A 14845-nucleotide genomic window follows, 5' to 3' on the forward strand; every position below is an offset into this window, starting at 1 on the left:
TTTTTTATTTTAAACAAAATATCACAAGACATTATTTTAAATTAAATACTTAAATAATAATTTAATAATTAAACTATCATATATTGCACTAATATGGAATGACAAATAACACAACAAAACACATTTATGCTTTTCTTTGGTCTGAAAAATACCTAACTCTTAAATTACACTATCAATTAATATAGCCGCTCAGCAGATTACACTATCAAATTATATACTGATCATAATATATTTTAAAGTAATGAATACAACATTCCAAAGCTACACAAGAAAAGATACCAGAATGACACCTGACTTTTGCCGTGAGGAAAAAAAAGACTTAATAAGAATAATAAGATTTGATGGATATTAAAATTGAAATTTATTTTGGGGAACACCTTTTTTTGTTAATTTTAATCTAAAAATGCTGAGGATTTCTTTAGTTCCTTTTACCAAATAAAAATAACATGGTACATTCCCAAATACATTTAAGCCATACCCGATCTATACGCGATAAAAAAACACTGTGCTATACATAGTGTAGAGTGAACCTCTACTATATATTTAGAGAAAATTAAATCGCTGGTAATTATAATTGTAGTTCAATTATTAATAGCACTACTATTGTAAAAGGACCTCACTAGAATTATTATAGATTGTGTCATATCACTATGATAATAATAATAATAAGTATAGATAGATGTCGCGAGTAGTAAATTGATTTAGTCCAATCAACTTACTACTATTAATGAGTAAATATTGTTTATTTTAGTTTAATATTTTTCTCCGAACGGCAAAAAATCATACAGTATCGTATATACTCGTATTATAGTATTAATACGAGTAATATAAATATGATAACATATAGGAGTTACTACGATATACAAATGGTAACTCATATTTCCATTAATTTCGCATTTATTATATAATGTTTGTCTAATCCTTTTAAATAAGGACTGCTATGGGAATTACAATAATTTGTATTATGCTGCTGTATCTTGTTGCACTGATGCTAATGTCGCCTCTATAATGAGGTTGAAGTCCAGTTCATTGAGGCTCGCTTTAGCCGTCAGTAGATCCAAAAATGTGTCGAGTGGCGACAGACGCTCGCCGGATGGTAACGCTGCGATACCTGTTATTAATATAAACATTTTAAGTAATTAATTTTTGTAAAGAAATGGTGAAAATCTTCGTCCAGCAATGGGCTTTTCCACATAAATTAGAAATAAAATAAGTTAATGAATAATCTTATATTACAATTATAGAGAATATCGTGGAATGACTGATTTACTGGAAAGGAAAGTAAGGGATATTTTCCTTCACACAAAAAACCTTTGTGTGCCCATTTATATTTCTGATATATATATTGGGTAATATAATACATAACTGGGCTGCAAAGTCAAGCGCTCGGTTGATTGTGAGTTATGGTGTGGGATCGTCGTCTTCGCCGACGCCGCCGCTCAGTGTGTGTGTGTGTGTGTGTGGAAGCAGCGGCGGTGCGGCCACGCCGCCAGTATGTAGGTGGTTACTCACCGGCGTCGCGCGCGGGCCGGTGCCTGGCGGAGGCGGCCGCCCCCGCCGCCCCCGCCGCCCCCGCGCCGCCGCCGCTCAGCAGGGAGGCGGCGTGGTCGCGCGGCGGTGCGGCCACGCCGCCAGTATGTAGGTGGTTACTCACCGGCGTCGCGCGCGGGCCGGTGCCTGGCGGAGGCGGCCGCCCCCGCCGCCCCCGCCGCCCCCGCGCCGCCGCCGCTCAGCAGGGAGGCGGCGTGGTCGCGCGCGCGCAGCACCAGCGCGCGGCGGTGCGGCCACGCCGCCAGCGCCCGCCGCCCGCGGCCCTCGCCCACCAGTTGGATCAGCCGGAGCTTGTTTCTCACTGTTTTCTCGCTGTCATCCTTACCTGAAACAGAACTTACAGTAAACGTCAAGGAATATAGGGTTCAATAATGAAACTATATGTATAAGTTTTTACCAAGGCATACTTTGTCCAAAGTCATATGCGTGAGCACCTCTGTCTCACTTTGTTTTTTTAACGTGCAAATTCTTCCAAAGCTCAATCCACCGCCAGCGAACGTGTCTGTGGGATTCTTATGTACGCGCGCAAGATCATATGGCGTACTTGTAAGCCGGCAATGCCGGAATCACGGGGTCGCGCGGATTCTACTACAGCTTATCTTATAGAATGGGTCAACATTGTCGGAGCTGTGGCTCGACTGTTTGCTCGCTGTGGAACTCCGATTGAGCTTTGGCGTTAAACAGCAAACTTAATATACTGTATTGGGGGGAATATTGTTAGTAATGTGGACTGATGATCTTATTGCTAGCAATGTACCATGCCAGGTTGACCTCCACGCGGTTCTCCCTGGAAACCATCGTGATGACTGATCTGACCTCATTCTCATCTTATCATCCACTGGTGCCCCGTCAGCGCAAACGAGTGCGCCATTCCATTATCATCCATAAAAAAAGATACGCTTATTCAAATCGCTAGACAATGACACAGCGGTCAGTGGTAGAATCAGTTTAAAACCATGTTCCAGACGTGATAGTACATACATATAACGTTGATGATTTTGTTGCTTATTCGCTATGTGGCGGCACATACGTAATAAGAGTAACATTGACTTACAAGCTATAATAGCCTTCAGCACGTCGATCTGCAGTTCGAACACGTTTCTATGCACGTATTGAATGAACGCGTGGAACGGTAGCGTGCGGTAGCCGAGGTACGTGAAGAACGAACTGAACCCGGCCGGCAGCGGGAACGCGATCGAGTCCGTCGCGAGGAAGTACTGCTCCAGGAGTTTGAACACTATGTACGCGTGCGTAGGGTCCATTTCATCACTGTAACGTTATTTTATATTTTTTAACAACCGCGACAAATGTATGGGTGGTCAGATAGAAAAAATTAAATTATATATGATTATTTAATATATGTACTCTTTTCTCACAATATGAAAATTAAATTATTATTTTATAATGAAATTAATACCAATCTTGATGAATACAAAAAATATATGATAATGAATCTATGATTATGTTTCAGTAGGCTATAAACACTGAAATAATTTTAAGACAATATATATGTTATGAAATGTATGATATATGTTTATTGACACAGCCCAATGAAACCAAATTAAATACCCGAGATTATCAAATATTTAATGAACAAATAAAACCGACACTGACAAGCCAATACAAAATAAAAAAAAATATAACCAACACAAAACAACACCTGTAAAATAAAAACCAAAATTAACTACCCACATAGAAAAGCGGCAAATGACTGGCAGTGAAATAAAAAAACAAGCGAGAACTAAAAACGACAAAAACCTGCGCAACGAAAAATGACATCGATACTTGTGCATCATTTCAGAAACAAACGTTTCTAATGTTAGGAGCTCGTTCGTTCCGTTCGCGGGCTGCTCATATAACTTTTTTTTTTTTCCGAATCAATGTTCATAGGCCACCATCTTGTGACCAACAACTCTCGAAAAACCGAACACTAACGTAACAACTAAAGTTAGACTTAACGTGAAACGTCTGTTTCCTTCAATAGTTCACCACTACACAAATAGAAAGGAGATCGCGTAGACTAGAACGAACTCGCAATTATGATACGCTTTGCTTGGATTTACGTGATTTTGACAAACATACAGACATACTAGTCACGACTAGTCACGGCATTGTCAACTATCTACATATATACTATATGTTACGATGAACGAAAAATGTGAGCAACATTTCTCTGGGTAACATTGATTCCAAAATTCCTAAATGATAGGCGATGTTCCTACCGCCATCTATAGAATTCTTTTTCTTATTTGATAGTGATGTTTTTTTCACTGTAGAGTCAGCAGAAATATACCTAGATTGTTATTCGACGTTTTTTTTTGAGTCGGTCAGATTTGGTCACGACACTTTTTGGTATAAGTCGGTGTAGTAAATCACTAGGCTACAATGTTTTCACATATACATACATAAATAATTATCTAAATTTACATAGATTATGCAGATTGGGGATATTAAATTGACACGAAAAGATTTTTTGTGTCAAGTACAACTATGTTCCTGAGAGATTGGAACCAAACTTTGCTGAACTACAAAGGAACTGGTATATAAATATTCATCTCCACATATTACTTGCTTCAGTGTCAATGAACAAAGCACAGTACACAAGCGCCACAGACGGGCCAAGCGTACCACAATCACGAGGCGGACTAGTTTACCGAACGAATCACCAGTCACATACAGGGTGATATCTATTAGTACATAAACAAAACCAAGGTAGGCCGGGACCGTCCGTACATGAAGGTGAACCCCCTGTGCTGGTGGTGTACCGGCGCGGCGGCGGCTGCCCTCGTGACAGCTCGACAGAGCGCGCGCGAGGCGTCAAGCTGCGCGGCCGCCCAGCGCGTGGCGAGCGCGTGTACGCCGCTCTCGAGCCCCGCCCCGCCCCCGCCCTCCGGGCCCGCCCCGCCCCCCGCCCCGCCCACGCCCCCGCCCCCGCCCTTCGCCCGCTCACTGGACCGCATGAGGTGCACGCTCACCTCGCGCAGATTCTGTTGGCCCCGTCCGACAGATCACGTTTCATTATTTATCAATTCATATAAGTACATGCAGTTGCGTTGTTTAGAAGTGTCATATTAGTAACGATAATTTTGTGGAGAATTAGACATTTTAAAATCCGTTTACCATCGCCACGCTCGCCATCGATAGGAAGTTCATCCCCATACGCTGAAACCTAAATGGTTTCGGACAGTGCTGCTTCAGAGAAGATGTTAGGGTAACTCAAAGGTCGGCAATGCGCACGTAACTCCTCTAGTGTTTTATGCGTCCATATGCTGCTGTAACCATTTGCCATCAAATGAGCCAAATGCTCGTTTGCCACTATTGTAGTAGAAAAAAAATACAGCACTGTTCGAATACAGTACTGTAAACGGAATATTAACATTAGATATCTTTACTGACCATGGAACACTTATGATTAATTTCAGGACATTATACACTGACATGTTACATTTTTAAGACAGTAAAAATGATATGCTCACTGACCGCAGCGATCACGTGCTCCTGCTTACTGGCCGTGCACACGTCCACCTCGAAGAACGGCAGCAGGTCCTGGTGAGTAGCGCGCCGCCCGGTCGCGCCCGAGCCTCCTCCCCCCGGGATCCCCGGGACTCCCCCGCCGCCCACGCCGCCCACGCCCCCGCCCATCGGGGACAGCGGCGTGGTGCACCGCGACAACGCTTCCGGCTAGAAGCACAGGTGAGTGACGATGAGTCGTAACTTATGGTCAATGTGTACAACATGTGAGTGATAATGAGTCCATGGTCAAAGCTTTGCTTGTGAGTATTCGAGTGGACGGTTGAGATTCTTAATTTGTCCTGAAAAGTGACGCCGCTAATGTTTAGGCAAGGCATCTAACACATCCACTACTGTAATATATACACAATATCCCAAATCACTTTCCAAAGAGAAGATTTAGAAGACACGAAATCTTAACTATTAAAATGTGGCTAACTGCATTTAGTGCAACGTATTTATGTATAACCCGCAACTAGCTGTAGTTCTGTCTAGCACACCAGCAGGCGGCGATAAGAGAACAGCTGCAGGCACCTGATAGCAGTGGAGGCTGACGCGCAGCTTGTCGAGCACGTGCGCGGGCTGCAGGCGCGGGCCGGGCGGGCGGCTGAGCGCGGCCCGTGTACACACCTGGTAGCAGTGGAGGCTGACGCGCAGCTTGTCGAGCACGTGCGCGGGCTGCAGGCGCGGGCCGGGCGGGCGGCTGAGCGCGGCCCGTGTACACACCTGATAGCAGTGGAGGCTGACGCGCAGCTTGTCGAGCACGTGCGCGGGCAGCAGGCGCGGGCCGGGCGGGCGGCTGAGCGCGGCCCGTGTACACACCTGGTAGCAGTGGAGGCTGACGCGCAGCTTGTCGAGCACGTGCGCGGGCTGCAGGCGCGGGCCGGGCGGGCGGCTGAGCGCGGCCCGTGTACACACCTGATAGCAGTGGAGGCTGACGCGCAGCTTGTCGAGCACGTGCGCGGGCTGCAGGCGCGGGCCGGGCGGGCGGCTGAGCGCGGCCCGTGTACACACCTGGTAGCAGTGGAGGCTGACGCGCAGCTTGTCGAGCACGTGCGCGGGCTGCAGGCGCGGGCCGGGCGGGCGGCTGAGCGCGGCCCGTGTACACACCTGATAGCAGTGGAGGCTGACGCGCAGCTTGTCGAGCACGTGCGCGGGCTGCAGGCGCGGGCCGGGCGGGCGCTGAGCGCGGCCCGTGTACACACCTGGTAGTGGAGGCGACGCGCAGCTTGTCGAGCACGTGCGCGGGCTGCAGGCGCGGGCCGGGCGGGCGGCTGAGCGCGGCCCGTGTACACACCTGGTAGCAGTGGAGGCTGACGCGCAGCCCGCTTGTCGAGCACGTGCGCGGGCTGCAGGCGCGGGCCGGGCGGGCGGCTGAGCGCGGCCCGTGTACACACCTGGTAGCAGTGGAGGCTGACGCGCAGCTTGTCGAGCACGTGCGCGGGCTGCAGGCGCGGGCCGGGCGGGCGGCTGAGCGCGGCCCGTGTACACACCTGATAGCAGTGGAGGCTGACGCGCAGCTTGTCGAGCACGTGCGCGGGCTGCAGGCGCGGGCCGGGCGGGCGGCTGAGCGCGGCCCGTGTACACACCTGGTAGCAGTGGAGGCTGACGCGCAGCTTGTCGAGCACGTGCGCGGGCTGCAGGCGCGGGCCGGGCGGGCGGCTGAGCGCGGCCCGTGTACACACCTGGTAGCAGTGGAGGCTGACGCGCAGCTTGTCGAGCACGTGCGCGGGCTGCAGGCGCGGGCCGGGCGGGCGGCTGAGCGCGGCCCGTGTACACACCTGGTAGCAGTGGAGGCTGACGCGCAGCTTGTCGAGCACGTGCGCGGGCTGCAGGCGCGGGCCGGGCGGGCGGCTGAGCGCGGCCCGTGTACACACCTGGTAGCAGTGGAGGCTGACGCGCAGCTTGTCGAGCACGTGCGCGGGCTGCAGGCGCGGGCCGGGCGGGCGGCTGAGCGCGGCCCGTGTACACACCTGGTAGCAGTGGAGGCTGACGCGCAGCTTGTCGAGCACGTGCGCGGGCTGCAGGCGCGGGCCGGGCGGGCGGCTGAGCGCGGCCCGTGTACACACCTGGTAGCAGTGGAGGCTGACGCGCAGCTTGTCGAGCACGTGCGCGGGCTGCAGGCGCGGGCCGGGCGGGCGGCTGAGCGCGGCCCGTGTACACACCTGGTAGCAGTGGAGGCTGACGCGCAGCTTGTCGAGCACGTGCGCGGGCTGCAGGCGCGGGCCGGGCGGGCGGCTGAGCGCGGCCCGTGTACACACCTGGTAGCAGTGGAGGCTGACGCGCAGCTTGTCGAGCACGTGCGCGGGCTGCAGGCGCGGGCCGGGCGGGCGGCTGAGCGCGGCCCAGACTCTCGTCCAGACGTCCTCCGCGAACTGACACACGCGCTGTCGCGGCGCCAGCACCACGGCCGCGCTGTTCCACAGCTTCTCCTGGCTCACCGACACCGACGTCTCCCACACCTGCCCACCGCACCGCACATTAGAGGGCTATTTTGTACTAAGGATTTTTAGCCACATTTGTTGGCAATGTCAGCCCGACTTTCACGCATTACTACGCACATTTTACATTGCATTCCAGTTCGCACTTTTATAGCTATTTCTAACGCAACAGACTCTACATCAACGTACATAGACAACAAATCTTGCCGTGTAAACTACACCACTGTATATTCCTGAACTAACGGACCTGGTTTGGTTGAAGTCATTCGAATTAAATGAAAAAGAAGAAGTAAACTGAATTGTACAGTTAAGTACATTGCGTTCATATTTAACTAATAAGTAATAATTTCATAACACATTTTACATTAACTAGTAATATCGATAACTAGTTCACTCATAAAATTACTACAATATATGCATATTTACTAACTGACCCCGAAGCGTTATTTTGGCATATAAATTAAAACCGCTATTATAAAATAAGAATAGAAGAGTGAAAATTTAGGGTTCTATGTATTTTAAATGCCACATTATAAAAAAAATATCCAAATAATAAATGTTAGGAGTGGAAAACCCTTATCACTTAACCGATTTTCAGACCTAGTGACTTCTCATATAAAATTTCATAAAAATCGGTTAAACCGTTCGGAGAAGTATGGTAACTAACATTGTGACACGAGAATTTTATATATAAGATAATTAACAATTCGGTAGTTTTTATAGCATAAACACCAATCCTAAACCCAACATTCTATGTACCAATCATTGAACTTGAAGCCGTTACACGTTACGTTTACCTTAACGTCACCAAACTTGAGATGGAGTGTGAAGGGTAGCATCTTCATGAGGCCGAGTGCGGAGGTGGGCAGCGAGCGCCGGGTGACGGCGTACGTGGTCCCGATGAGGAACTCCTGCATCACGCGCTGCAACGCGCCCAGACCCTCGCGCTGGTTCACGCACATCCACGATATCAACTGTGAAATCAACCATATCACTATCACTACATAGTATAAAACAAAGTTGCTGACGCTGTCTGTAGGTTCCTATGTATGCTTAAATCGCAACGGATTTTGAAGATGTTTTTTTAAATAGATAGAGTGATTCTTATGAATTGATGAGAGGAAGGTTTATATGTATAATATATACATAATATTGTAGAGAAACACTGATAAATTTAGAGGTTTCTAATGAGATATCGTAAATAAACACATTTCTTTGCGCTTACATTGCAAACTCTGGCTGAACCCTACGAGATAAATCAAAATAATGTACAGACAGAGATTTTTTTAAATTAATGACATGAGTATATACTTTCATATACATTTAGCGAATACCTGTTAATTTGAAATTACAAACAGGCAGTTAAATTTTATTTATTTTTATACTTAAGATTAGTGCAACAAAAAAATCTGATTTCATACCTCCTCAGCCAGATCCATATTGCCCTCATGCTGTATCAAGTAATGCATAATCGCAAGTTTGTTCTCTATAGCTGTGTTACTTTTGAACGTCGCCGTGATGTCCTTCTCTTGGACAGTCATCATCACTACATCTAAAGTGTTGAGATCGATCATGGCGTGGGGTCCCCAGCCCAGCAGTGGGGCGAGGCTGGGCCCACTGTCGCTGTCTTCCATCGGTATAACGATGTGGCAGCACGGCTCGTGGTGTAAACTGATGTCGATGAGATGAGTGAATAACATTGGAATGTTCACTAGGAGATGGTTTTCTGTTGACAAAGAAATTAATCTTATTAATATTATAATCTCGAAAGTTTGTAGGTATGGATGGATGTTTATTACTCTTTCATGCAAAAACTACTGAGGTCGTCGGTGAAAATCAGCGCTGTAGCTTCGGCTGCAGCAATATGCTGAGCTTTCTTTTTTAGCAAATATCCTTTAGTAGTATGTTGGTTTTTAATTGTTGAACTGTCACCAGGCTGTGTGTATGTATATGTATGTGTGTGTACATATATACATGCTGCCAATTTAATTTAATGTCAATAAGATCTTGGGGGGAGGCCTATGTCCAGCAGTGGACGTGTTCCGGGGTGCGATGATGATGATGATGATGGATGTCAATAATATTTGTATTAATAAACGTATATTATTATTAAATAAATCTACCTGCATATAACGTATACGATGGCCTCAAGGACTTGGCGCGAGTCCACGGCAGGTCAGGTACCACACAGTGCACTACACAACCATGCTGTAGCAGCGTTATTGAATAGGCGAAGTTTACGCCCGAATCCTTCAGATCCGCACAGTCTTCCAGTACTAGGGATGTGGTTGAGTCGTCTAGAGGCTAAATAACAAATAATACTTTAAATATCCAAAATACTGATCCATTTACTTAGTGTATATCCATTTATTAAGCATCATAATTTATCTAACTTACATTATATTTTGGTTGGGGGCCTGGTGATCTGTATAACAGGTTATACCTATTTCAGACACCAGCTCCTCACAGCAAATCGATTACAATAATAAATTTATGTATTTTGTTATAAAAATACTATATTGTTGCCATCCATGTTTGTGAGGAGATATAAATAAATTAAAATTTTACATGATATTAAATTTATATATTTTATAGAATTAGGTGTTATTTTTCAGAAGTCCATTACATTACTTAAAGTATTTATATTATTTCGTTTAATTCCGCTACCATTAGAATGTGTCAGACCACAAATATTTAGTCTTCAATCTGATTGGTGACTGAAATTGGGGAGACTTTGTTACCCAAGCAGATGACAACAATGGCAAGGTAGAGTTTGTTGTCATCTAGCACACATTATACCAATTCCTAGAAAATTACCATCTCTTACAAAAAAAAAAAATATTGTATGTGGCAACACCTGCCAACAATAAGAGGCACTTGCCACATATTTCAATTAAAATTGCGTTAAAGTAGTGTACAAACATTGTGCAATACTCTGTATAACATTATAATAGAGTTCATTAAACTTTTATACATAAATGGATTGGTAAAAATAAAAAATATGACTATTCAAAAGTGCTTATATAAATTTATTTGAAAGTGACTTATCTGAATAAAAATTATTTCTATTTCTGATATCTGTACCTTATACAGGTAGTGATGGCATATGCATATTATGCCCCTCTGGTCACACACGATCTGAAGGTCCAGGCTGCAGTCGTGTACCCGCAGTGGCACGGGATCATCCTCGTACGCACCACACGCGGCACCCTCGCTCGAGCTCGCCACGTGCGGCAGGCTCAGCGGAATGTTCAACTGTCCAATAACAACGTTTTTAATGACATAACACAGGTTATCCGCACCCATTTTTTATCGTGTGGAAATATCCAGACAGAAAAAGACCACCCCCTTGACATAGGGATGACAAGGGAGTGTGTGTAATTCTTACGCACTAAAAAACCACACAGTGTACCTACGAGTACCATTCTCAGAGTTGCTTTGGTATTCTACCAACCAACAATTCTACCGCCCTAGATAGTGAGTGTCAGGCTCAACTAGATTGTTTTTTTTATGGATGATAATGGAATGGTGCATCCGCCTGCGCTAACGGTTTACGCTGGCGGGGCACCAGTGGAAGAAGATGAGCATGAGGTCAAGTCAGTTAGCCTATCGTGATAAATTCACCAAGAATTTATCACGATGGTTTCCAGCGGGAACCACGTGAAGGTCAACCTGGCCTGTGTATGTAATAAGATCAGTCCACATTACTAATAATCCCCTTCCCTCTTCATTCATCTATCTATCTAGGCTAACATTCATCTATCTATTCATACATGTTCGCTATATATAATTAGTGATAATTATTTAATGTCATGTCATTATAAATTAATTATGGTAATTATTGATTATCATCATTACATTTAATGTTATATCGAAGCAAAATAACCAATTGTAAATATTTATAATCAAGAAAAATCACGGGATCTTCATCATCATCATCAGCCCACTGCAGTCTACTGCTGGACAAAGACCTCTTCTAAGGTACGCCAAATGGCAAGATCTTCAGCCCTTCTCTTCCAGTTGTTACCCGCAACTCTACGTATGTCATCGCTCTACGTAGCTGCAAAGAGTCATATGCTACCTTTACCATCTTGACCGCCTTGGTGGTCTAGCGGCTTAGCACCCCGCCTTATCTTCGATGGTCGCGGGTTCGATTAATCGCATGGTACAAGCATTTGTATTCATGAGTATGATTGATTGAATCAATCTGTGTCTTTTCTGTGTTAAATACACAGACAAGAAACTGGACTGTACATATATGTATATATTTACAAAAAAAACTTATCTATGTATTTGTCTAGTGCCTGTTGTCTAGTACCCATAGCACGAGCTATGCTTAACTTTGGACTATATGGCGCTATCTGAATTACGATATTATTATCTTACCACGTTTTTTTTAATCCTGATATTTCGGCAATAAACACGTCAAATTTAATAAAGCATATTGATAATTAACTTACAACTGTTTCATGAGGCAAATCAGCGTGGAACTGGAGAGCTGAAAGCGTCGGAGTTGCTTCGGATGGCGACTTTACCTCTTCACCTTCGGCGAAACTCTGCGTCGGTGGGCGATAGTGAATGTAGTAAAGCACCTAAACATAAGAGTACTGTTTTAGTACCAGTTACGTGTAAGCGAAAGTTCTCCATTGAAAAATACACTCTCTTTCCCATATCCGTACTAATATTACCTATAAATGTTTAGAACGTTTTCACAGCTAAACGAATTATGGTTTTGAGATAAATTAATTCCTGAAGGGAATTAAAGTTCGTATAGGAAAAATAACAAATGGACTACTAGAACTGCAAAGTCTTTATAGACGAAGTTGCGGGTACCATTAACATGAAACGACAGCTCATAAATAACATTATAATTATATCAAGTTCATGTATAATATTGTTAACAAATGTAACTATTTAACGTCTCTAACTAAATTTGTAGCGCGCTTCAAAACAGGATGCGCACAACAGATCTAGGCAGGATACCAGATAATTTTAAATACCCATGGAAATCTCTCTTTGAACCTAATAAAAAAATACCAGCAATGTTATAGTTATACTCCTACTTATAAAAGAATTTATTTTTATTAAGGAATATTTTAGAATTATGTATAATTTAGAAAGTGTCAATGACTGAAATACTGCCATACCTGATTAGCACAGTCCCACTGCGACCATGAGAAAACCTTCACTATTGTCTCTGGCTCTGTGTAGATGCCGTCAAAGCCCCATTTTTCTGTTCCATCATCACACTCATTCAAGAACAATGGTGTGCGGTATATTTTAATACCTAAGACAAAATAATAATGTTTTTTTAAAGTAAGCAATTAAGTTACATAAATTTGATTTGCTAGCTCTTCAAGAAAAATAACAATAAAAATTAAAGACACATAAATTTTCCGCTTTTAGCCTTACTTAACTCCATAATAATTATATTTTAGTTTAACCACATAAAACAGGCAAACCAAAACTTTGGACCTCTGGAATGACAATGCATGAGATATATCATGGCTGACATGATAACATACTCCATGGTAATGTTGTATATAGGAGACAGTTTACTATCAGGTGGACAGTCAGCTTGTCAACCTTCTAGTTACATAAAAAAACTAAAAAAATAATTTGAATGTCAACTTACATTCCAAATGTTTAAACAGAAGAAACCGATCATTCCTTATTCCTGGGCTATATTTATTGCTCTTTCCATAAACATACTGCACCATTATCTGTTTTGTAGACCCTTCTTCCACTTCCACTGGGCTGCTCTCTTTATCGGGGAGTAAACAGATTAAATAGGGACAATACAGTGGCTGTTCACAGTCACCATCTTCACTGGGTAGCTGTTTTACAACATATACCAGCAAACTACGAGTAGCATTCACCGATGCTTGTATTATATTTAATTTTTCTTGGAAAGTGTAGAGAGTGGTCAAAACTTTGGTTTTGTTGGTATAAACACCAATATTAAGTACGTCATTGATGCCATTTTTTGAAACCCAGGACAGCAATTGGGATCCATCTTGTTCTTGCCCCAGCAGTCGCCATTCTCTAGCGGTCACTTCTGAAATTATAATTGTGTGTTTAATTTTATGAATTGACATAAACTACTTATTTAGGAAGAAATGTTAGTTTTACACATGAAAGTAAACTATCTAAATTTAGAACTACATAGAAAACACTGAGTATCATTGAAGAGGATCATATATATAGAGTGAAAGCTTTTCAGGCTGTCCTAACTCTAGAAACATAATAAATATTATAAGAAACCTAATGTTCATATTTCTGGTTGACTATCAGATTCAGCTAGTGCTCAAGCTCATGTATGTATTATGTTCTCTGTGGTGACTAATCTAGGAAAGGTTGACATGAAGATAATGCTAACTTACAACTATATTAAATCTGCCAATTGCTGCAGTTATTCATGGAATATACTTTTTTAAACTCACCGACCCATCATATGCGTAAATAGAGCGTGCCCTCTTCCTTATAATAGAAGAAATGTTATACATATTAGAACAGATTATAAAAGACTGTTTTCATTCAAAATTATGACTTAAATTTAATATTCTCAGTACAAATAGTAAAAAACTACTTGCAAACTAACCACAGAAATCAAAATATACAGGATTTATATAAAAAAAAATATTGATACAAAATCTTACCTTCATCTGACTGCGACTGCAATACACCACATAATTTCACTGCGATATTTTGCACGGCCATATCGATTGATATTGTCGTAAACTACACCTGTTATTCACATAACGCACAAATATGTCACTGTGTAGCCACGTTATCAATATATCCACAGAAGCGCACCTACTTTTATTGACTTTTCTCACACGATTTTCAATCAGCTGGCGGCCAGCTGTAGTAGAACATGAAGTTGCTGTTTAAAATTTCATGAAATACCAATCGGACAAAAAGAATAACGCCAAGCCACCACATTTGGCGCTAGTGATACAAATGAACCAATCAGAGATAAGCATCAATAGTTCCACGAGTTTCGTTTCACGGATTAAGAAAATTAATTATATGGCATAGATAATCCAAATTAAATTTTAACTCAAATATATATAGATATTTAATATTATTCTATCGTATTTATTATTAAAAAATAACAGATTATGATAAAATGTCATTAATGATATAAATATTGAACTAATAGTTATGTTAAACAAGATACATATAGGAAGTGTCAAATGTTGTAAAATAATTTCTGCGTGAATGGAAGCACAATATCGAAATGACGTAAAGTTTCAGTAGAAACAAACACGAAGTTAGTTGTTTGTCTCCTTGCAGAGTATCCCAAGTTTTACCGCGACATTTTCGCGCGGAAAGCCGGT

At 43.3% G+C, this 14845-nt stretch overlaps 1 protein-coding gene across 1 annotated transcript; it reads right to left on the reverse strand.

Annotated features, from left to right (window-relative positions):
* Positions 1-17: 17 nt before the first annotated feature.
* Positions 18-14397, reverse strand: LOC131851798 (protein pigeon). The gene is made up of 14 exons (XM_059202351.1): positions 14162-14397; positions 13138-13560; positions 12650-12789; positions 11963-12094; positions 10587-10757; positions 9626-9806; positions 8924-9228; positions 8300-8476; positions 7323-7523; positions 5032-5232; positions 4285-4538; positions 2606-2820; positions 1655-1876; positions 18-1111 (listed from the first exon to the last, which is right to left on the reverse strand). Exons 1-14 carry the CDS (start codon positions 14220-14222, stop codon positions 963-965), a joined length of 2832 nt encoding a protein of 943 aa, XP_059058334.1. The 5' UTR covers positions 14223-14397; the 3' UTR covers positions 18-962.
* Between the last annotated feature and the right edge of the window lie 448 nt (positions 14398-14845).

This window comes from Achroia grisella, unplaced genomic scaffold (assembly GCF_030625045.1).
Source record: "Achroia grisella isolate CSIRO2021 unplaced genomic scaffold, CSIRO_AGI_Agris_v1 utg808, whole genome shotgun sequence".
In the NCBI taxonomy this organism is placed as follows: Eukaryota; Metazoa; Arthropoda; class Insecta; order Lepidoptera; family Pyralidae; genus Achroia; species Achroia grisella.